The sequence below is a fragment of the Anomaloglossus baeobatrachus genome, chromosome 3, assembly GCF_048569485.1.
Source record: "Anomaloglossus baeobatrachus isolate aAnoBae1 chromosome 3, aAnoBae1.hap1, whole genome shotgun sequence".
Classification (NCBI taxonomy): domain Eukaryota; kingdom Metazoa; phylum Chordata; class Amphibia; order Anura; family Aromobatidae; genus Anomaloglossus; species Anomaloglossus baeobatrachus.
Window position 1 is genome coordinate 280,034,244 of NC_134355.1, and position 24,811 is coordinate 280,059,054.

At 43.4% G+C, this 24,811-nt stretch overlaps 2 protein-coding genes across 2 annotated transcripts in view; one reads left to right on the plus strand and one right to left on the minus strand.

The window, feature by feature from the left end:
- The window catches only part of RPS12 (ribosomal protein S12), a 338,406-nt gene that overhangs the window by 279,771 nt on the left and 33,824 nt on the right, over positions 1 to 24,811 (minus strand). The gene's annotated exons all lie outside the window — the stretch shown is intronic.
- Positions 1 to 24,811, plus strand: part of VNN1 (vanin 1) — a 146,311-nt gene that overhangs the window by 35,920 nt on the left and 85,580 nt on the right. Inside the window, exons 2-5 of the mRNA XM_075339877.1 lie at positions 4,186 to 4,408; positions 12,881 to 13,011; positions 15,883 to 16,075; positions 17,111 to 17,402. Of these exons, the coding sequence (XP_075195992.1) occupies positions 4,205 to 4,408; positions 12,881 to 13,011; positions 15,883 to 16,075; positions 17,111 to 17,402 (820 nt within the window). The 5' untranslated portion in view covers positions 4,186 to 4,204. The remainder of the gene's footprint in view (positions 1 to 4,185; positions 4,409 to 12,880; positions 13,012 to 15,882; positions 16,076 to 17,110; positions 17,403 to 24,811) is intronic.

Below are 24,811 nucleotides of genomic sequence, written 5' to 3' on the forward strand. Positions count from 1 at the left end.
GCCAGCTAGACAGGATTTGTTATTTATCTGCAAATTACCACCATACCAGCAGGTAAATGGCAATTTTGGAGGAAAATAATATAATGGTTTTTGCCCAGGAATTGAATATCAAATACAGTATATTAATTTCTTAAAGGGAACCTGTCATCTTTTCAAATGCTTTTAACCTGTAGATATAGATATAGGGTTAAGCTGAAGGTTATCAGCATTCCAAAGCTTTCTGTTGATCTTGCTGCCAGGAAGAAATTAAATGTATTTGTCCGAAAAAAGACATCTTTAAGTCTGAAGCATTTCGGAATCTCTTCAGACCCAGCTCAGTATATGGTGAGTTGACAGCCGGCTCTGCAGCGCACCAGTACAGAGCCAGCTGTTAATCACATTGCCGGGGCCTGCTTACAGTCACCGTTCACAATATAATGAGTGGTGAAGGAAGGCATTTCGGGAATACCTATGTAACTGAAATCCAGTGGCTTCTGGGAGGAATAAAGACAATTGCAAGTGTCGTGGGCAGGGTGGAGGCCACCGCCGCTGCACTCTCGCCAACGCTCGGGTCCGGCGCTGCTGCTGCTGCTCGGTGGCTCCAGCGGTAGACCGGATTCGGGGACTCGAGCGGCGCTCCTCGCCCGTGAGTGAAAAGGGGATAGTTTTTGGGGTTTTGGAAGTCGGTCCGTGACGCCACCCACGGTTTGTGGTGAGGTTGGGACACCACCGCTGCTCTGGACGGGGATCCCGGGAGCGATGACAGGTAGCAGCCGAGATGTTTCTCTCCCCTCCGTGGGTAGGGGGGTTTTGGTGGTCCAGGGGCCCGGAGAGGGTAACTGGAGAGTGGATGGCAGGATTTGGTGAGGTGCAGGGTCGCGGGCGCAGCGCGGTGCCAGACGGTACGGTGGTACTCACTCAATAACGTATACGGAGTCTCTGGTAAAATAAACGGCTGGATGGACGGGTCCCGCAGCTGGCTGCGGTGGTCACTCCCGGTAGGTTGGCGGTGACTGCCTTTTCCTGCACCTGTAATGTGTTTTCGGCCCCGATGTCTTCCCACCGGTAACCCGCTCCCCAGCGTGGATAGATGCCAAGGGAGCCCCTTTTGCCCGCAGGCTCTGGCCCTGGGAATTGTAGCCTTGGCGCTGACTGTATTTCCCTTCACGGTTGAGCGGTTGCCTTCAATCGGGTCTTTGCTGCTGGGAAACCCCGGAGGTTCCCGTCGCTAATGGATTTGACCAGTTTTATGGCGACTTTAAGCCTGGTCGGGGTCCGTAGGCCCTGCTGGATGGTGCTGGCTTCTCTTCGCTGCCCGGGTGGGGACCCGGCGGGCCACCGCCCGTCCCCGGTCCTATGGTTCCGCGTCGATTGGCCCCTCCTGCAGACGGTCACCACCATCTGCCAACCTTGCTGTATGTGCCCGGGCCACGTACCCGGACACGGTCAGACTGCTCCTCCCCTGCCACTTACTCCTTCCACTTCACTCTCCCTAACCGTTCTTCCCCTCTCCTTAACTCCTCTACTCTGACTTCCTTTTCACGCCTCCAGGACTGTAAACTCCTCAGTGGGTGGGGCCAACCGCTTGGCTCCACCCCACCTGGTGTGGACATCAGCCCCTGGAGGGAGGCAACAAGGATTTGTGTGTGACTGATGTGCCTAACCGGGGTATAGGGTGTGTTGTTGCAGTACCTGTGACGTCCTGGCTTGTCCAGGGCGCCACACAAGGTGGATCAGTGCTCTGCAGCACTGGGATCCTGGGATCAAGTTTCACATTTACATATGTTGAAAAGAGACCTACGTCCATTTAGTTCAACCTTCCTCCACCAATTATTCCTTTCTTTTTCTAAATCATTAATAACTGACAATGTTATTTGTACTGAAGAAATCATCCAGCCTTTTTAAACAGTTGTTATAGTGTTTGTCGTGTTTGTCACTATTTCTTGTGGTAGGGCATTCCATAATATGACTACTCTAACTGTAAAGAACCCTTTCCTATTTAGCTGCCGAAATTGCTTTTCTTCCACTCGCAGTGAGTGCCCCCTGGTCCTTAGTATTGTCTTTGGAAGTAATAAGTCATGTGCCAGTCCTTTGTATTGACCACACATGTATTTATACATATAAATGAGATGTCCTCTGAGATGTCTTTTTTCTAATCTAAACAATTCCAACTTTTTCAACCTCTCATCATATGGGAGGCCTTCCATTCCTTGGAATATTATAGTTGACTTCCTTTGAACTGACTATCTTCTGAATATCCTTTTTAAAATGTGGAGCCCAAAACTGAATCCCATATTCTAGATGTGGCCTTACAAGTGATTTATAGAGGGGTAACAATACGATGGGATCACGGGATCTAATCTCTCTTTTTATACACCCTAAAATCTTATTTGCTTTTGCAGCTGCTGCCGACATTGAGTGCTGCTCAGCTTATTTGTAATCAGAATACCCAACTCCTTCTTCTGTTCTAGTCTTGAGTTTACTTCCATTTAATAATGTACAGTATATGCAGCAATAGGATTACTCCGTCCTAGGTGCATTACATTTATCAACATTAAATCTCATTTGTAAGTTTCTGCCCATTCAGAATCTTATCCAGGTAAATTTGTAATATTGTACTATTAAGGTCCGTTTTTAATATCTTTCATAGTTTGGTGTTGTCAGCAAAGACTGACACTTTACTATCAATCCCATACACAAGGTCATTAATAAAAAGATTAAAAAGAATCGGTCGTAGTACAGATCCCTGTGGTACTACACTGCTGACTATAGACCAATTAGAGAACGTACCATTTATGACTACTCTTTGTTTCTTATCTTTTAGCCAATTCCTTACCCATCTGCTTTTAGTTTCCCCTAGTCCTTGCTTTTGGAGCTTCATTACAAGACTGTTATGTGGCCCAGTATCAAATGCCTTTGCAAAAGCCAAATAAATCCCATCAGCTGCATTACCAATATCCAGATTTGCTCTTACCTCCTCATAGAAATCCACAATGTTGGTTAGACATGACTTATTTTTCATGAATCCATGCTGGTTATTAATTATTATATTGTTCTCTCTGATATACCATTGCATAACATCTCTTAAAATGCCCTCAAAAACCTCGCACACCACTGATGTCAGACTTACTGGACGGTAGTTGCCTGCATCTACCTTTTTACCTTTCATAAATATTGGTACCACGTCAGCCATTCTCCAATCCTGTGGTACCAATCCTGTTATAAGAGAGTCTAAAAAGATAAGATACAATGGTCTGTCAATTACTGAGCTCACTTCCCTCAATATCTGTGGATGAATACCATCTGGCCCGGTGGATTTGTCAATCATTAATTTACTCAGACACAGGTGTACTTCTTCTTGTGTTAAATTAGTTATATCAGGGAAGGACTTTGATTTTTTCCTTGTTGAATTATCCCTGGAACATTCAGTTCTTTGGTTAACAGAGATGAAAAGTACCTGTTTAATATCTCAGCCTTTTCTTTGTCCTCTATAATTATCCTGTCAAAATCTTTTATGGGGCCAATACCATCCTTTTTTTTCTTTTTGGCATTGATATATTTATAAATAAATTTGGGGTTTAGGTTAATGTGTTTGGCAATTTTGTTTCAGTAGCTAATTTTTCTACCTTGATTTCTATTTTTACAATTCCTATTGAGCATTTTATGCTCCTGAAATACTATTTCTGTATTCTCAGCCTTCAAGAGTTTAAATGCCCTTTGTTTTTGTCTTATTATACTTTGCACTGTCTCATTTATGTCTCACCAAGGACATGACAAGTTTACTTTTAAAGATTAATATATTTGTTTTTCAATTCCTGGGATAATAATTAACACACACCTCTTATGTTATTTACATTGTACAAAATTTACAATTAATATTTTATATAAATGCTTCAATGGTAAAACCTATCTGAAATTCCACCTTTAAATGTTGTAGCAGAATAGCAGAAGATAATGAAGATACTTGTATATGTGTGTATATATAGATGTATCATTAATTATGTAATTTTAGATGGCCTTACCATCCCTGAAGCAAGATTGTGTGCCAACCTTTCACCTAGTTTGTCACTTGATCATTGCGTCACATAGATTATATTGTGCAATAAGCTTTTGGAATATGGACATGTGCAATTTATTTACCATACAGATAACAGAGGTCTAAGATTAGCACGGTTTACACTTCAAGACTTCTTGCATGTTTTTCAGGTACTCTAATTCAACCACCATGGTCACCGCAAGCTTTCTGCTTTGTCTCTTACTCTCAGCTTCAAGCTGCCAAGCTTTGGAGAAATTCATTGGCGCAATCTATGAACATGCGGTAATACTCCCCGATGAGACAGCTACACCTCTCTCATCACAGGAAGCCCTGGATTTAATGAATAAAAACATGGACATTCTTGAAGAAGCAGTGAAGACAGCAGCTCGGCAGGTAGTCTGATTGTTTCTGATAGGATATACTGTATATATGTAAGATATAGTAATGGTGTAAGTGGAAGTCTGCATACGTCTATTAGTTACTGCAAGTTGTATCATATGCTAATATTAAGGCCGCAGCCTATTTAGGGTTGTCCACCAATGAAGACATTTTTTTTTTCATTACCCAAATGCATTTATGTGTAGGTAAAAAAGAAGAAAAAAATTGGTTTCATTTACATTTTTGCACCATTTTGCTCTTACAGACTGTTTCCCTACATATTCAGCTGTGGTCAAATATCAGCTCAGAAGAGCTCAAGAAAAGGCGGCTAAGAGTTACAAAAAAGGGCAGATAAAAGAGTTAAAAACTCTCCCATTGGACCATCAGAAGGAGCTTAATGGCATATTATTCCATTCTGGCAATGCAACACTATGCAAGGCTATATTAGGCAAACTATGTAAAATTTTAAATAAACACCAATTACAGAAATTATTTTTAGTCCTAAATACATGCATTTACTTAAAAGGGGTTACCCACTACTAGAACAATCTTTTCTGATTCCATATGTTTCCCCCAGGTAAAATAAAAAAACCTATACTCCCCTCCCATGCCGGCAAAATTCAAGTGGTGCCGCAGCTCATGTTCCCAGGGCTCATGTGACGTGACGTGAGCCCCGCATCCTATCAGCACCGGCTAATGTTTTCCCATTTTTGAACACAGTAGTAATCAACAGGAAGTGTCTGTCAGCTGTAGCCGTCACTTCCTGTTGATTAATTAATTTGTCTGAAGGCGAGGAGAAAGAGGCCAACGCTGATTGGATGTGGGACTCGCGTCACGTCATGTGAGCTCTGGGAACGCGAACTGCGACACCACTGGAACTGCGCCTGCGCTGGAAGTGAGTATAGGCTTTTTTATTTTCCTTGGGGGAAACATGTGGAATCAGAAGGTGCTGTATTAGTTGTGGACATTTGAATACCTAATTTTAATTTTAATAATATGTTTATTTTGGTCGGTTATATATTTTTTCTATTAGAAGAATATGAATTACATTGTTTAATGAAATATCCTAGTTATCTATGATATTGAGGGATATGGTATACAATATAATATTGTAAGAAATCATATATTTTCTGTTATCGATGGATATCATAAGAGGCCTCGTGTGCGATTAGCTGCAGTGTCCATTTCTGACATACCTAAGAGCTATTATACCTATGTGTTAGTTACCCCGATTTAATATACTGGATGCTGTAAGCTTTTTAAACCCTAAATTCATTATTATAGGAAAATAAATCAACATTTTGAAGAAGTAAATTGTGGATAACAAAGTGATATAATGAGCACTAAATATTATACTGTGTAATTCATCAATCAATTACCAATCTCTATGAAAAAATATAGCCTGCAACAGTTTTATTCTGAAAAAAAAAAGAAAAAAATACTAACCCTAACTACACAAAATTGGAATCTGTGTCAAGAACTGATATTTCAGTCACAAAATATTAGATGACAAAATATTTTGTCATGAACTGATATGTGGTACCAAAAAAAAAATCATTATTTGGCATAATGTTTCATAGCATGTTTAATGAGAATTTTGCAATTTATGCTACTCAGAGAAATTATGGGAACATTTTAAAGGGTAGTCAAACTTCTGCCTACTGAGACATTTGGTTGTAAAAAATGAAACCAAAAAAGGCCATATTTTACTTTTCCTCCCGGGGTCCGGGCTGTGTTCCCAATGCTGCCCTTGTCTCTGTTTTATGGCGGCATCATTGCACAGGTAAATTTCTAGAAGACGCAGCGGTGATATTGTAACATAGCCAGGGGCAGTAGTCATGGGCGAGGGCTACTATTCTCAGCCCGCCCCGCCAAGGTCCGGGTTTGGGGAGTGGGTGTGGAGGTTGCACCTGCTTGCAGCTGCTCATCTGGAGAGTTGTCCATCTTTTCTGGACCCCATTCACACTGCATAACAGCAGACACGGTACTACCAGCGACGAGTCCACCATGGGTTTCAACGGTAACAACTTTACTGTATATTTGCATAAAACACATCTTCCAGTTCATAACAGCAGATATGACATCATGATCTTCCACAGACATTGCTCTCTTCTCACAAGCCAGCTTTATTGGTATGGCCACCAAGGAGGGGAGGGATGGGCACTTTATCCTTCCTTTTCTGACCTAACCATTTGAAATTGGAACGATGGCTAGTACAATGGTCTGGTTCTGTAGAAGCAAGAGAACCCTTACAGCCCTCACTCTCACTGTACCAGTGACCCCACAGTACATGTGTCTACACTGCTTACTTCTGCCGGCCTCCACTCCGCTGCATCTGCCTCTCGGTCTTCTTACTCTCAGAACTCTTACCCAACCCCCTGAACCAGGAAGCTTTCTCTTCAATATTCTCTCTAGCTGGGGACTGTCCTTCCCCCTTTTAACCCACTCAGTCCGGCCACCTCACCTCACCTCCTTAAGGGACCAGGTACTGGTGACATCTAGTGGCCGAGCCGCTGAGCTCAGAGTTGGCTGCAGTGCTATCAATGTGATGTCAACGCTGCAGAATATGCACAATTACTGGAGCAGCACCAGAGATAAAGCCCTGGACCTGAAAAGAGTAAATAAAGCATAACCTTTTTTTATAATAAACAAAATTAAGCTGAAATGAAAAAAAATTCTGAGAGAAGACAACCCATATAAGCATCACAGTATAACCACAAATCAAATAACCTGATAACGAAGCACTGAAAATTGGATGCAATTGGTCCTGGGCTTTAGCCTTGCACAATTGTAAATTTACATCACTGGGTTAAAGCTCCTGCTCCAGCATGAGCATGTCAAGTCAACAAGTGTCAGACACAGCTGAAGATTCTCGGGAAAAAATGATGGTTTACTACAATGACATGATCACTGGGTATCTGCATGTCCTAGTAGAAACACTGGGTGCTAGTACACCGAGATCATCTTTGCTGTACACCCAGAGCATCTTTGCTATTGATGGGTGTCACTATAGCTCTTTGCCTCTGTAACAGAGACTCCCCTGGATGCCCCAGTTACAGTGGAAAAAAACTTAAGCTAAGGAATACAAATACTGTATGTCTCTCAGAGTTTTTTATTATGTCTTGAGGAACACACACTTACAGTGGCTACAAGTAGTATTCAACCCCCTGCAGATTTAGCAGGTTTACACATTCGGAATTAACTTGGAATTGTGACATTTGGACTGTAGATCAGCCTGGAAGTGTGAAATGCACTGCAGCAAAAAAGAATGTTATTTCTTTTTTTATTTTTTTTTTTAAATTGTGAAAAGTTTATTCAGAGGGTCATTTATTATTCAACCCCTCAAACCACAAGAATTCTGTTTGGTTCCCCTAAAGTATTAAGAAGTATTTCATGCACAAAGAACAATGAGCTTCACATGTTTGGATTAATTATCTCTTTTTCCAGCCTTTTGTGACTAATTAAGACCCTCCCCAAACTTGTGAACAGCACTCATACTTGGTCAACATGGGAAAGACAAAGGAGCATTCCAAGGCCATCAGAGACAAGATCATGGAGGGTCACAAGGCTGGCAAGGGGTACAAAACCCTTTCCAAGGAGTTGGGCCTACCTGTCTCCACTGTTGGGAGCATCATCCGGAAGTAGAAGGCTTATGGAACTACTGTTAGCCTTCCACGGCCTGGACAGCCTTTGAAAGTTTCCACCCGTGCCGAGGCCAGGTTTGTCCGAAGAGTCAAGGCTAACCCAAGGACAACAAGGAAGGAGCTCCGGGAAGATCTCATGGCAGTGGGGACATTGGTTTCAGTCAATACCATTAGTAACGTACTCCACCGCAATGGTCTCCGTTCCAGACGAGCCCGTAAGGTACCTTTTACTTTCAAAGCGTCATGTCAAGGCTCGTCTACAGTTTGCTCATGATCACTTGGAGGACTCTGCGACAGATTGGTTCAAGGTTCTCTGGTCTGATGAGACCAAGATCGAGATCTTTGGTGCCAACCACACACGTGACGTTTGGAGACTGGATGGCACTGCATACGACCCCAAGAATACCATCCCTACAGTCAAGCATGGTGGTGGCAGCATCATGCTGTGGGGCTGTTTCTCAGCCAAGGGGCCTGGCCATCTGGTCCGCATCCATGAGAAGATGGATAGCACGGCCTACCTGGAGATTTTGGCCAAGAACCTCTGCTCCTCCATCAAGGATATTAAGATGGGTCATCATTTCATCTTCCAACAAGACAATGACCCAAAGCACACAGCCAAGAAACCCAAGGCCTGGTTCAAGAGGGAAAAAATCAAGGTGTTGCAGTGGCCTAGTCAGTCTCCTGACCTTAACCCAATTGAAAACTTGTGGAAGGAGCTCAAGATTAAAGTCCACATGAGACACCCAAAGAACCTAGATAACTTGGAGAAGATCTGCATGGAGGAGTGGGCCAAGATAACTCCAGAGACCTGTGCCGGCCTGATCAGGTCTTATAAAAGACGATTATTAGCTGTAATTGCAAACAAGGGTTATTCCACAAAATATTAAACCTAGGGGTTGAATAATAATTGACCCACACTTTTATGTTGAAAATGTATTAAAATTTAACTGAGCAACATAACTTGTTGGTTTGTAAGATTTATGCATCTGTTAATAAATCCTGCTCTTGTTTGAAGTTTGCAGGCTCTAACTTATTTGCATCTTATCAAACCTGCTAAATCTGCAGGGGGTTGAATACTACTTGTAGGCACTGTAAGTCCAGAAATAATGGTCACTGCACAAATCTCCATGATTTCAGCTCTGCATGCCACTATTTTATTATTACTTTTTATTGTTACTATTTAATTATTTAAAATGAAAAAACTGAGATGCAATTGAAGTGTAGACTTTCAGGTTTAATTAACAGGCCTACAAAATATATCTTGTGAAACATTTAGTAATGGCAACCATTTTTCTACAAATCCTCCTAATTTTAGGGGCTCAAAAGTAATTGGGCAAATTTACTTTACCATAAATATAATATTCATGTTTACTTTGTAAAGAATCTTTTGCAGGCAATGAGTGTCTGAAGATGTTTTTGTCAAAGTCTACATTAGCCTTTTTATTTTTATGTCTGATTAAAGAGAACCAACCATCAGGATTTTCATATATAAAGTAAAGCCAGTGCTACACTGGTGCTAGGATGCTGAATGTAAGCATATCTTTTGTTTTGAGATAGGAGGTTTTATTTCAGAAATATGTGCAAGTAAATACAAGGCAGATGTGATATACCTGGCCATGGCCACTATCAGAAGAGGGAGCAGCTCCAGAAATGAGCATTTCCGGCCACCTGCTGCCGCTCCTGGAACCTAGAAAGGTTAGTCTATGGCGGTGCCAGGTGTTGGACCCAGGCTGATGAGACGTTGATGGTCTATCCCAAGGATAGGTCATCAATATTTAAGTAGTGGAACCCTCTTTAAGCAGCCAGCATGTACCTAGATCACTACGGCAAACCCTGTAATTGCTGCAGTCAATCTCTGACAGTGACATTTTAAACAATGTGGGGGGAGGCCCTTCAGTGCACTCATGCACCTCCATAACGTGGCATAATGGAAGATTTCACTTTCTCTTTATACTGCAAAACGGCTGTATTGCTTTTTATAAAAAAAAAACTTTCATCTGATTCCTGGTTTAAGTAACAGATGAAAAAAATTAATAATATATATATATATATATATATATATATATATATATATATATATATATATACAGGGTTGGCCATTTATATCGATACACCTAAATAAAATGAGAATGGTTGGCGATATCAACTTCCTGTTTGTGGTCGATTAGTATATAGAAGGGGGAAAACTTTTCAAGATGGGTGGTGACCATGGCAGCCATTTTGAAGTCAGCCATTTTGGATCCAATTTTAATTTTTCCAATTGGGTCATGTAACACATCAAACTTATTGAGAATTTCACAAGAAAAACAATGGTGTGCTTGGTCTTAACATAACTTTATTTGTTCATTAGTTATTTACACTTTTATGACCACTTATAATATGTGTTCAAAGTGCTGGCCATTGTGTTGGATTGTCAATGCAACTCTCTTCTCCTACTCTGATACAGTGATAGCAACACCGCAGAAGAAATGCTAGCACAGGCTTCCAGTATATGTTGTTTCAGATGCTGCATATCTTGTATCCATTGATTACTGCTTTGCACACTCTTGGCATTCTCTTGATGAGCTTCAAGAGGTAGTCACCGGAAATGGTTCTCACTTCACAGGTGTGCCCTGTCAGGTTTAATAAGTGTGATTTCTTGCCTTATAAATGCGGTTGGAACCATCAGTTGTGTTGTGCAGAAGTCTGGTGGATACACATCTGATAGTCCAACTGAATAGACTGTTAGAATTTGTATTATGGCAAGAAAAAAGCAGCTAAGTAAAAAAAAAAAAAGAGTAGCCATCATTACTTTAAGAAATGAAGGTCAGTCAGTCCGAAAAATTGGGAAAACTTTGAAAGTGTCCACAAGTGCAGTGGCAAAAAACATCAAACGCTACAAAGAAACTGGCTCACATGAGGACTGCCCCAGGAAAGAAAGACCAAGAGTCACCTCTGCTGCAGAGGATAAGTTTATCAGAGTCACCAGCTTCAGAAATCGCAGGTTAACAGCAGCTCAGATTAGAGACCAGGTCAATGCCACACAGAGTTCTAGCAGCAGACACATCTCTAGAACAACTGTTAAGAGGATACTTTGTGCAGCAGACCTTCATGGTAAAATAGCTGCTAGGAAACCACTGCTAAGGACAGGCAACAAGCAGAAGATACTTGTTTGGGCTAAAGAACACAAGGAATGGACATAAAACCAGTGGAAATCTGTGCTTTGGTCTGATGACTCCAAATTTGAGATCTTTGGATCCAACCACCGTGTCTTTGTGCGGCGCAGAAAAGGTAAACGGATGGACTCTACGTGCCTTGTTCCCACCGTGAAGCAAGGAGGAGGAGGTGTGATGGTGTGTGGGTGCTTTGCTGGTGACAAAATTGAAGGCATACTGAACCAGCATGGCTACCACAGCATCTTGCAGCGGCATGGTATTCCATCCAGTTTGCGTTTAGTTGGGCCATCATTTATTTTTCAACAGGACAATGACCCCAAACACACCTCCAGACTGTGTAAGGGCTATTTGACTAAGAAGGAGAGTGATGGGGTGCTACGCCAGATGACCTGGCCTCCACAGTCACCAGACTTGAACCCAATCGAGATGGTATGGAGTGAGCTGGACCGCAGAGTGAAGGCAAAGGGCCAACAAGTGCTAAGCATCTCTGGGATCTCCTTCAAGACTGTTGGAAAACCATTTCCGGTGACTACCTCTTGAAGCTCATCAAGAGAATGCCAAGAGTGTGCATAGCAGTAATCAAAGCAAAAGGTGGCTACTTTGAAGAACCTACAATATAAGACATATTTTTAGTTGTTTCACACTTTTTTGTTAACTATTTCATTCCACATGTGTTAATTCATAGTTTTGATGCCTTCAATATGAATCTCCAATTTTCAGAGTCATGAACATAAAGAAAACTCTTTGAATGCGAAGGTGTGTCCAAACGTTTGGTCTGTACTGTAGGAATGCTCGGACCTGACACGCATAATTTGGTGGTACACCATCACATTATGGGTGTCAGGTCTAAGCATTCCTACAAGGTCTCCAATTTATCTATAAATTGAATCACCCCTTTTACAAAAATAAGAAATAAAGATATTAAAAAATATATTAAAACTTTAAACATATTCAGTATTGCTGCATTAACTTCCAGTCTATCAAATTCTAAAATATTTAAACTGCACAGTAAATAGCAATAATTAAAAAATTGAAATTGAAGAAATGCCTGTTTTTGAAGCCGCACATTTACCCCCAAAAATGCAAACTCTAAATGGTATCAGTAAAAAGAACAGCTCGCTATGAAAAAAAGGCTTCAAAGAAAAATAAAAAGGTTTCAGAAAATGCCAGAAACCAATTTTTTATTATTAATTTCTGAAATAAAAAAACCCTATATATGCTATTTTTCTCACTGTAAATATTCTGGCCTGGAGAATTATATTGACAGGTTATTTCTACTAGATAATAAATGCTGTTAAAACAACTCCTCCTAAAATAATGGTGGAATTGCACTTCTTTTTTTTTTCTTTACAATATTAACTCCTTCGGAATTTTGGTTCTGCTTTACAGTATGGTAATATAAACTGTACCATTGAAAACTACAACTTATCCACAAAAACAAACCTTCATATGATTATGAAAGCCGAAAATTAAAAAAGTATGGCACTTAGAATAAGGGGAGGAGAAAAATGAAATTGCATAACAAAAATTGACTGCAGCAGGAAGGGGTTAATTTTGGACTAAAAAGAAAGGTTTATATATATTCTTGTTTAGTCTTTTTCTATTTTTTAGTTTATTTTGTATTTTAGATGTTTTGCCTTCAATCCCACATATACACTTTATACTGATTTTTTTTTTTTTTTTTTTAGGGTGCTCATTTGATTGTCACCCCAGAAGATGGTATATATGGTTGGAGATTTACAAGGCAAACAATTTACCCTTTCCTGGAAGATATTCCTGACCCAAGTGTTGACTGGATACCATGTTCTGACCCTCACAGGTACACAAATAGCATAAAGCTTTTCTTTATAAATAAATGCACAATTTCCTAAGAAATGTCTTTACGGAGTTGAAAAGGAACTGTATTTTATTAGTGTGATACCCTTCTACAACTTGTTGTATTGCAGTTAAGAAGCATTCATTTCATTGAAGCTGAGCTGAAAAACCATGTAAAACCCTTCTGCAGGATTTGTGCAGTTTCTACAAGAAAGAAACCATGTTTTTTGTTTTTGTAGTGCTGTAAAAAAAAAGAGTAAATGTTAATAGTTTCAAAGTTTTACAGTTGAAAGAAGATACAAATACATCAATTCCAACCTGAAACCTAACATGTTGATCCAGAAGAAAGGCAAAACCCCATGAGGCAGATGCTATTTGCCCTTTTTTGGTAAAAACTCCTTCCTGTCTCTACATACGGCAACCAGACTAGTTTGCTCTGCCGTCTCGTTACAGAATCGAGTGCACATAACCTGTAATATTATACTTTTCAAGAAAGCCATCCAGGCCTTCCTTGTATTTCTGTAGTGGATCAACCATTACAACATCATGAGGCAGAGAGTTCCACAATCTCACTGCTCTTACAGTAAGGGTGGCTTTACACGCTACGAGATCGCTACAGCGATCTCGTTGGGGTCACGGATTTTGTGACGCACATCCGGCCGCTGCAGCGATCTCGTTGTGTGTGACTCCTAGGAGCGATTTTGGATCGTTGACATTCCCAATTATTGCTGCTGTCGCTGGGGCGAAGTTGATCCTCGTCCCTGCGGCAGCACACATCGCTACGTGTGACGCCGCAGGAACAAGGAACCTCTCCTTACCTGCCACACGCCAGCAATGAGGAAGGAAGGATGTGGGTGGGATGTTCATCCCACTCATCTCCGCCCCTCCGCTTTGATTGGGCGGCCGGTTAGTGACGTCCCTGTGACGCCGAGCGAACCGCCCCCTTAGAAAGGAGGCGGATCGCCGGTCACAGTGACGTCGCTGAGCAGGTAAGTACGTGTGATGCTGCCGTAGCGATAATGTTCGCTACGGCAGCGATCTCCACATATCGGCATAACCATAGGGGCGGGTGCTATCACGCTCGCCATCGCTAGCATCGGCTAGCGATGTCGCAGCGTGTAAAGCCCGCTTAAAGAATCTCTCGTGATTATGATCAAACTTTCTTTCTTCTAGTTGTAAAAGAATGCCAACTTGTCATCGTTGCAAACCTAGGTGTAAAAAGCTCATGACGAAGAGCTTTGTACAGTCTCTACATAGATTTACACTTAGTAATAAAACCATATGATCTAAGGCTTAATTTGTAATAATAAAAGAGTAAATCTTACAGTTACTTGCAAGCATCAATTTGGCACCAGCCACTTCATAGGTGATGGATCGAAGGTTTTTTGGCTAACTTCTATCTGGCTAAATAGTCATGATTCTAATTCATAAACGAATAAAGAAAGACTACACATGCAATAAGAAGGAGTTTAGAAACGTATAGCTTTATTATTAACAAATAAAAGATGTAAAACATATATGCGTGGAGACTTACTAAGTTACAAATATCAACCAAGAAATGAGTGGTTATGTTCATATTAATTCTCTAAATCAAAATGTATTAATAGTTTAGAAACATATGTAGTGCCTTACAAAAGTATTCATACCCAGTAAACTTTTCCAATATTTTTTCAGGTTACACCCCCAAACTTAAATGTATTTTATTAAGATTTTATGTGAAATACCAACACCAAAGTAAAACGTATTTGTGAAGTGTAAAGGAAATGATGCATGTTTTTCTAGATATATTAAAAATGTAAATAAAAAAATTGGGATGTGCATTTGTATTCAGCCCCCTGGACCCAATTCTTTGCAGGACCATCTTTTTGTTCAATTACTGCTGCAAGTTTTTAGGGGTATGTTTCTATCAGATTTGCACATCTAAAGGCAGACATTTTTCCTCATTCCTCTTTGTAAAATAGCTGTAGCTCAGTGAGATTGGATGGAGACATCTCTGAACAGCAATATTCAAGTCTTACCACAGATTTTCAATAGGATTTAGGCGGGCTATGCACGTTGCGACATCGCAAGCCGATGCTGCGATGTCGCACGCGATAGTCCCCGCCCCCGTCGCAGCAGCGATATCCTTGTGATAGCTGTCATAGCGAACATTATCGCTACGGCAGCTTCACATGGACTCACCTGTCCTGCGACCGTCGCTCTGGACGGCGACCCGCCTCCTTATTAAGGGGGCGGGTCGTGCGGCGTCACTGCGACGTCACACGGCAGGCGGCCAATAGGAGCGGAGGGGCAGAGATGAGCGGGATGTAAACATCCCGCCCACCTCCTTCCTTCCGCATATCCTACGGAAGCCACGGTGACGCCGGTAGGAGATGTTCCTCGCTCCTGCGGCTTCACACACAGCGATCTGTGCTGCCGCAGGAGCGAGGAACAACATCGGACCGTCGCGTCAGCGTAATTATGGATTCCGCCGACGCTGCACCGATGATACAATTACGACGCTTCTGCGCTCGTTAATCGTATCATCGAGCCTTTACACACTACGATGTCGCATGCGATGCCGGAAGTACGTCATTTTCAATTTGACCCCACCGACATCGCGCCTGCGATGTCGTAGTGTGCAAAGCCCGCCTTAGGCTACAACCTCAATTTGCAAACACATATTTTAGGGAGTTGCCTAATACATTTGTTGCCCAAAACCTGGTTTGGCTTTTCTCCTAAGTCATATAGCAAGTCTTGTTTAAGAGTTGTTATTGAAGTTTAGAATTGCTACCTCCAGTAGGTGGCACTAGAGCTGATGAAGTCCTCTTCCACTCTGCAGATTTTTTGTGAAGGTGTATCTATTCTGACAATGTATTGCCTTTGAATTGTGCAGGTTTGGCCGAGCTCCTGTTCAGACAAGACTGAGTTGTATGGCAAAGAATAATTTCATTTATGTGGTTGCAAATATTGGTGATAAAAAATTGTGTAAATTTTCTGATGTCGGATGCCCGGATGACGGCCAATATAACTATAATACTGCTGTAGTATATGACTCTAATGGGAAGTTAGTAGCGCGCTATCACAAGGTATGTATTTATGATTTGTTCTCTTTTTAATTTGTATGTTAAACAAATATTTTCTTAAAAAGAATCTGTCCTCAATTTGATATTGCCAAAACTATGGGTAGCATGGTATCCTGACAAAGTCCTTCTCAGAACTATGTTTTAGGGTAGGGTCACACAACATCCTTTTCAGATAGGTATGCTCTAGAACCTGCCTGAAAAAGAGCTCAATAAACACATCATAAAAAAATATGTGTTACGCTAGTAACACATCTGCACTGGGGCCTGGGGGTTACTCGTTACCGGGCCGGCTCTGTGCTGCTCGGAGGATGATACGGTGACAGGGCCTGGATTCGTGACTCCGGCGGTGTGGTTTTAATAAATGGCAGTGGAGATTTTTATATGGGATAAGTCGAGACGCCACCTGGGGTGTGCGGCAAGATAGGTGCCGCAGCTGCTATTCAGTCCCCTGGGGGTCAGTGGTGACGCAACTGAGTTGGTATAGCTCTCCACAGGTAGACCTGGGCCACAGGGCTGTTGGGAGTAGTAGTCTTTGCAAATGATGCAGCGACTTAACGTAATGACCTAGCACAATACAAGTGAATTGAGATAGTCTAGTCTAGTCGGAATGTGGCCAGAAGTACTCACTGTACGAAGGAAGGATTCATGTGTCTGCAGTCACATAGAATTACTGCAGGCTTGCACCCCAAGGCTAGACAACCCCTTTTATTTGTTAGGTCTCTACTTGTGTGCTTTAATGAGCTTAGTTAGTTAATACATATTTCTTTAAAAAGAAACTTTTTCATGCCAGGTCTAAATGTGATCAGGTTAATTATACAGTGCGTAGATTTCATAGATTTCTGTTCTGAGGCAGCCAATTCATTTGTGGAGTTCTGTTGTATGCTAAAAATTATTTTTTTTTGTAAATCTGTTTCTCCATTTCTTTTTCCAACTGTAATAACTATTTTACTACATTTTCTTAGTTTCTGTTAATAGCGAGTTATACAACTTATATCTGTGTAATTGTATGGTTTGTCTAATGGTACATCTTTCTTACAGTATCACCTGTTTCTTGGAGAGGTCCAATTTAACGTACCCAAAGAACCTGAGATTGTGACCTTTGACACTCCATTTGGAAAATTTGGAATTTTTATTTGCTTTGATATACTTTTTTATGACCCAGCTGTTGCACTGGTAGTAGAGCACAATGTGGACACGATTCTTTTCCCTACTGCATGGATGAATCTTCTCCCGCATCTGACTGCTATAGAATTCCACTCAGCATGGGCCATAGGAATGGGTGTAAATTTGCTTTCTGCTAACACCCATAAAACAAGCAATAGGATGACAGGTAATTCCAAATGCAATTTCTCAGATGTATAGTTTAATTGGCTGCAGTGGTGATGTGTTCTGTTGACGTAACATCACTGCCACCAAAACCAGAGTTTCATTATTACAATAAGATTATTTGTGGCCCACTTTTCCATAAGTCAAAAACCTCTACAAGCTTTACTCACAGCTATGGCCAAGGGTCTATAGGGAATCTGAATCATGGATTTCAACATATTTGATGGAAGGAACTGTCTAGTCTTAAGGCCAAATAAACGGACTTCCAACAGAACTTGAGGGACCCCATGAAAAGTCTATTGTGTCTGATGGGTGCTATCACTGTCTATTATTCAATGCAGCATAATAATGACATGTGACCATTAGGAAAGGCAGCTTGGAGATTGCTAGGGTAGTACTGGCCCTTAAGGTAGATATGTACTTTTTTATTTTCTGCACTAGACTGCAGCATAGGGTACTGCTCCACTTGCGCACAGCTGTAGCAATATGCTAATGACCCTCATCACAGGTGCGGAGAAGAGGGACAGAGCACTTTCTCCACATCTCCTCAGCTGCCTGTCTCTGCGTATATCGCACTGCACTCAAATTGTATGCACGTGCAGTGCGATGTTTCACACACTCTCATAGACCTTTCCAACCGCACTTTTAGGGGTACTTTGCACACTGCGACATCGCAAGCCGATGCTAGCGATGCCGAGCGCAATAGTCCCCGCTCCCGTCGCAGCTGCGATATCTTGTAATAGCTGCCGTAGTGAACATTATCACTACGGCAGCTTCACATGCACTTACCTGTACAAAAGTGTGAAACACACAATGGAGTGTAAAAATCCATTCACTTTATTAAATATACATTAGACAAACATAGCTTAGAGAAAAGACTCTATATTCGATTGGAGAGGAAATAGCAAGGAGGTAGTAAATCTCAACAAGGTGGAGACCAGGTGGCTACAGTAATGTTCATTATCAAAAGGAGGTCTGGGGGAGTGAGAAAACCGTAGAATACAAATAGAATGGAGGCACTCGTAGGCCCACCTCCCACAGATCCAAATTCCAATAATATCCCACTTATAGTCGGGGGTTTATCCACTAAAACTGCCGCAGGTCCCTATCCCATACAGTGCAATATCGCAGTCTTCAATAGTATTTACCTTAGGGACGCACGGAGAAAAACCCTCCCGATGAATGGGCAGGAACAGGTAGTCACTGGTCAGAGCCCGACGCGCGTTTTGTGAACCTTCATCAAGGGCCACCACACGTTGTCTGATTGAGCCCAGTGGACCCGTTTTTATCATCAAAATTCCCGCCGCGGAACAGCTGAGCTGGCCAGCAATTGCACGTGCGCAGTCATTGGGACCCAGAAGTTGTTTGTAATCCACCCGGCGGTAGTCAATCAGACACTAGCGTATGCATGGGAAGACACTCTTCCCAGACGTCACTTAACGCATGTGCGGTCCGATGTTTGACACCGCCAGGTGTATACACCCGGAAGTCCCTTCTGTACTGCTCACACGGCACGGCCGCTAATTTGTCCGCGGGGGGAAGCAGCAAGAGAAGCGTAATGCACATATCCAGGTCAGTATTATGAAGTCATGCACTTACCTACCCTGCGACGTCGCTCTGGCCGGCGAACCGCCTCCTTCCTAAGGGGGCGGGCCGTGCGGCGTCATAGCGATGTCAAACGGCAGGCGGCCAATAGAAGCAGAGGGGCGGAGATGAGCGGGACGTAAACATCCCGCCCACCTCCGTCCTTCCGCATAGCCGGCGTGAGCCGCGGGAGGCAGGTAAGGAGATGATCCTCACTCCTGCGGCTTCTCACACAGCGATGTGTGCTGCCGCAGGAACGAGGAACAAAATCGTACCTGTCGCTGCCGCGACATTATGGAAATGACAGACACTACACCGATGATACGATTTTGACACTTTTGTGCTCGTTAATCGTATCAAAAACGATTTACACACTCCGATGTCGACAGCGACGCCGGATGTGCGTCACTTTCAATTTGATCCTACTGACATTGCAGCTGCGGTGTCGTAGTGTGCAAAGTACCTCTTAGTGTCTCTCACTCCCACACAAACTCTTCTTTCTGTCCTCTCTCTGTTGGAGTCCCTCAAGGCTCAGTCCTGGAACCCTCGCTTTTTTCTATCTATACATTTGGCCTGGGACAACTCATAAAGTCCCATGGCTTCCAGTACCACCTATATGCCGATGACACTCAGATCTACCTCTCTGGCCCAGATGTCACATCTCTGCTGTCCAGAATCCCAAATTGTCTATTAGCCATATCCTTCTTCTTCTCCTCTCGCTTCCTAAAACTCATTGCGGCCAAAACTGAACTAATCATTTTTCCTCCATCTCACCTACATTCCCTAACTAATCTATCTATTACAATAAGGAACATCACGCTCTCCCCAATACCCAAAGTTCAGTGCCTCGGAGTGGCCCTCAATTCTGCCTTGTCCTTCATACCACACATCCAATCCCTCACCACCTCCTGCCGTCTTCAACTCAAAAATATTTCCAGAATCCGTAATTTCCTCAATCCTCAATCTACAAAAATGCTAGTGCATGCTCTCATAATCTCACACCTTGATTACTGCAACATCCTCCTCTGTGGCCTCCCTGCTAACCATTTTGCATGTCTCCAGTCCATCCTTAATTCTGCTGCCTGAATGATGCACCTCTCTCCTCAAAACCACCCTACTTCTCCTCTCTGCAAATCCCTCCATTGGCTCCCAATCCTCCACCGTATCTAATTCAAACTACTAACACTGACCTACAAAGCTGTCCATAATGTGTCTCCTCCGTATATCTCCAAACTAATCTCCCGCTACACTCCAACACATAACCTCCGGTCCTCACAAGATCTCCTTCTCTCCTCTTCTCTCATTCGCTCCTCATACAATCACCTCCAAGACTTCTCCCGAGCATCCCCTGTCTTCTAGAATTCGCTGCCTCAACACATCAGATTATCTACTACACTTGCAAGCTTCAAACGGAACCTGAAAAACTCATCTGTTTAGAAATGCCTAGAATCTGCAATGACTCTGTGACGCCCTGGCCTATCAGGTCGTCACAGGGTATTGTGCAATTTGCCCTTCTGTGCAATATCCACCTCCTCCTTAGTTACGGGTCCCTAATGATGGTGTTGCCAACAACAGTCAATCAAAATCCTAGGAACACTCTGCACCACACCCACCAGACACACCAGTGGATAACCTGAGTGGAATAGGGGCGCCCACTTGGGGGGTTGGTAAAGGGAGGTCAGGAGTGTCAGGAGTCAGTCAGAGAAAGGGACAGTGAAGTAGAGGAAGTGAAGGAGAGAGGAGGTAAGGAGCCGGGCTCCTTGCAACTAACTAGGTGGCAGACGGTGGTCTGGGCCTGGTAGGAGCTGGAACACCGGTCGAAGGGGATCATGACAAGGGGCACGGAACTGTCGAGGAGGACAGCTGGCGGCCTTGTGCCATCACCGGGCTGGGACCAGGGCACGATGGGGTACGTGGACCCTAGGTCAGGGAGTAGCTTCAGGCAACCTGACAATTTACCCGATGAGAACAGAGCCTTCAAGATCGCTCCAAAATCGGGGTAATAGCGCAACGAGGGGGATAGGACTTTCCACTAAAATGGTCCAGGAAATCCCAAGCGTGAACCCTGAGAGCAAGCTCCATCAGTTAGCCACACTGGGGAGCGGGACCCAACTAGTTCTCTACTACCAGGACCAACTCACAAGTGAACTTAGTGCCAAGAGGAAGGTCACAGATCATCAGGCAACACCATCGTGGACGGGACCCAAACTAGCTCCCCTCAGCGGCAGCGGTGTCCAGAACTTTGATTTACCAAGTTGTCGGTGTCAACTTTATGGACTGAGTCGGTATGCAAGTGATCCTTTCACCCCCAACGGCACTGCCCAACACCATCACCAAGTCCCGGGGCATTGCCCCTATCCGTGGAGGGGTTAAACACCTAGCTGCCCACTCCAACGTTCCTGGGTACTCCCAGCTGCAGCGGTGGTACTGCCCCTTACCACACACCACGGGTGGCGTCACGAACTCTAAAATATACCCCCTTCATTTGAGTGGCCGCACAACCCCTGGGGCCAGACGCCCTTCGAGCCACCGCGGATCTGGATCCGAGCAGCCCGGCTGCTGACACGGGGGTGGCACACCTCCAATGCGTCACCAATGCCGCAACTGCCGCCTCACCAACACCCCACCTACTGTTTCCTCCCCAAAATCCTATAGAATGTAAGCCCGCAAGGGCAGGGTACTTTTCCCTCCGTACCAGTCTGTCTATTGCAATTTGTATATATATTCTTTAAGTAACCCCTTCTCTTGTACAGCACCATGGAATCAATTGTGCTCTATAAATAAATATTAATAATACTACTACTACTAATAATAATAATAATAATAATAATGGGGGTGCCTGAGCCGAGAATCGCTGCCAAATGCTGCATTATTATTATTTATTATTATAGCGCCATTTATTTCATGGCGCTTTACAAGTGAATGAAGGTATACGTACAACAATAATTAACAGTACAAGACAGACTGGTATAGGAGGAGAGAGGACGCTGCCCGCGAGTGCTCACAGTCTACAGGGAATGGGTGATGGTACAATAGGTGAGGACAGAGCTGGTTGCGCAGTGGTCTACTGGACTGAGGGCTATTGTAGGTTGTAGGCTTGTTGGAAGAGGTGGGTCTTGAGGTTCCTCTTGAAGCTTTCCACAGTAGTGGAGAGTCTGATGTGCTGAGGTAGAGCGTTCCAGAGTATGGGGGATGCACGGGAGAAATCTTGTACGCGATTGTGGGAAGAGGAGATAAGAGAGAAGCAGAGAAGGAGATCTTGTGAGGATCTGAGGTTGCGTGCAGGTAGGTACCAGGAGACTAGGTCACAGATGTAGGGAGGAGACAGGCTGTGCATGGCTTTGTATGTCATGGTTAATGACAGCATGCTGCGATTCATTCCGCATGCCGCAATGGCATGAGAAATCAATCGCAGATGTACACGACCCCATAGTTTTGCACTAGAGTGAGAGCAATCCGATTTTTTATCGGATTGCATTCGCCCATGCAAAACGCAAGTGGAACCGTACATACTGGTGCAATCCAGCAGTATGGTATTAAAATGTCACAATACAGAGTATACAGTGTAATTATGAAATGTTGCTCTCCTTATTTAATTATTGTGCTGCCCATCTGACAATTTTGGGGAGCATTCTTCTTTCTTCCAATATGACTGCACAATGTGAATTATTGGTCTGGTACAATACCCCTGTTCTCTAAATGGCCAGCACTGCTCTTTGTCCTAAATCACAGTGTGAATAAGATAGTATGAAAAGCGTACTGTTCTTGCGACAGGAAAATAAAACTGGCCCTGGAATCAGTGGATTTGTGACACAATGAGTGAACAAGTAGTGGCGAGGTAAAAGTAATAATCATTCAATATTATAACTTTTTTATGTCAGACTCGAGGGTGGCATGAATTATTTCTTGGGGGATTTGCTTCTCAAATGCAAAATAAATCAATCTTCTAAATAGATTTTGTTAATGCTTTGACTATCATGTTTTTCTGCTGCAGAGAGTGTAAAACTTTTACTTAGGTGTTCTTTAAGACCTGACACAAACCTATTAGAGCACTGATACTGCCTCTGATGGCTCTTTCTGCTCTCCCATGTGCTGATACATGAGAGCTAGTGAAGACATCTGTAACCGAGGAACAGAGACCTCACATCAAGCATATATTAGGCTAGATTCACACAATCATATGGCAACCGATGTGAGTGCATTGAATGCGATATGCTAAGGACCTTCGGCTCAGGCTGTACTGCGAGCGTGAGCCGAGTGTCATGCAACTGTGATCCGATCCTGTGATTGATAACAGCTGTGAAGCTGAGGGCGGGCGCTGTGGAGGAGAGGGAGGGGTTAATCTCCCCATCTCCTCCATTGTTAGCTGATGCAATTATCGCACTGCACTCGAATGTCTTCTCAGTACAGTCCGATTTTTCTCTCACACCCATAGTCTTGTATGGGTGCAAGTGACACGTCTCTCACTGACAATCGCAGCATGTTGCGACTTTTCCCTCATTCAGAATCTGGTGGAGAAAAAAGCTGACCATCTGGTCTCCCTCATTGAATAACAGTGGTCCGAGTGCAATACAAGATTTTCTCGCATTGCACTCATTTGAGTCATACGCTTATGTGAGCGTGCCCTTAGACAGATTCACAATATCAAAGTATGAAATTAGGAACATACAACACTTGCATTTCAGGAGTCTCAAAATGAATGAAGAAGACTAAAACTTAGTGCAACATTTCAAATTAAAGATATCTTGTAACTTAAGTAAAAATCATTATTTGCGAATGTGTCCATATATATTTAAAGTCAAGTGATACATCAATTCAGAATTCTTATTACCTGCTTTGTCTGTTGCTTGTTTCCTAACATTGGTGAATGTAAGGCTAGATATACAACATATATATCCATATACAGTATACATACAGTATATATATATATATATATATATATAAAAATATATTGTGTAGTTAATGTATGATTTTTGTTATATATATATAGATGTTGTTGTGTGTAGTTGCCAGTGTTTGTGTAGTGCGCTGTAAATGCTCTGTGTTGTCTGGGTGTGGCGGGGGGTGAGAGCGGTGTTGTTTGTGTGTTGTGTTGTGTGTGTTGCGTTGTTTGTGGAGCGCTGTGTGTCTGTAGCGTTGTGTGTGTGTGGTGCTGTGTGTGTTGCGCGGTTTGTGTGGGTGTGGAGTGCGTGTGTGTGTTTTGGGGGAGGTATGTTTTGTGCAGTGTGTGTGTTGTGCGGTATGTGCGTATATTTGTGTGTGCCGCGGTGTTTGTGTGTTGGGTGTTGTGTGTGTGCGGCGTTGTCTGTGTGTGTGGGTGTCTGTGTAGGGCGGTGTTTGTGGTTCCCAGTGTGTGTGTGGTGTGTTGTGCGGTGCGTGTGTGGCGGTGTGTGTGTGTTTTGGGGGGAGGTGTGCACCCCCCATCGTGCTCCATCTATCGTGCTCCATCCCCCATGCTGTGCACCCCCCATCGTGCTCCATCCCCCATGCTGCGCACCCCCCATCGTGCTCCATCGCCCATGCTGCGCACCCCCTATCGTGCTCCATCCCCCATGCTGCGCACCCCCCATCGTGCTCCATCCCCCATGCTATGAACCCCCCATCGTGCTCCATCCCCCATGTTGCGCACCCCCCATCGTGCTCCATCCCCCATGCTGCGCACCCCCCATCGTGTTTCATCCCCCCATTCTGGGCACCCCCCATCGTGCTCCATCCCCCACGCTGCACCCCCCATCGTGCTCCATCCCCCATGCTGCACTCCCCATCGTGCTCCATCCCCCATGCTATGTGCCCCCCATCGTGCTCCATCCCCCATGCTATGCACCCCCC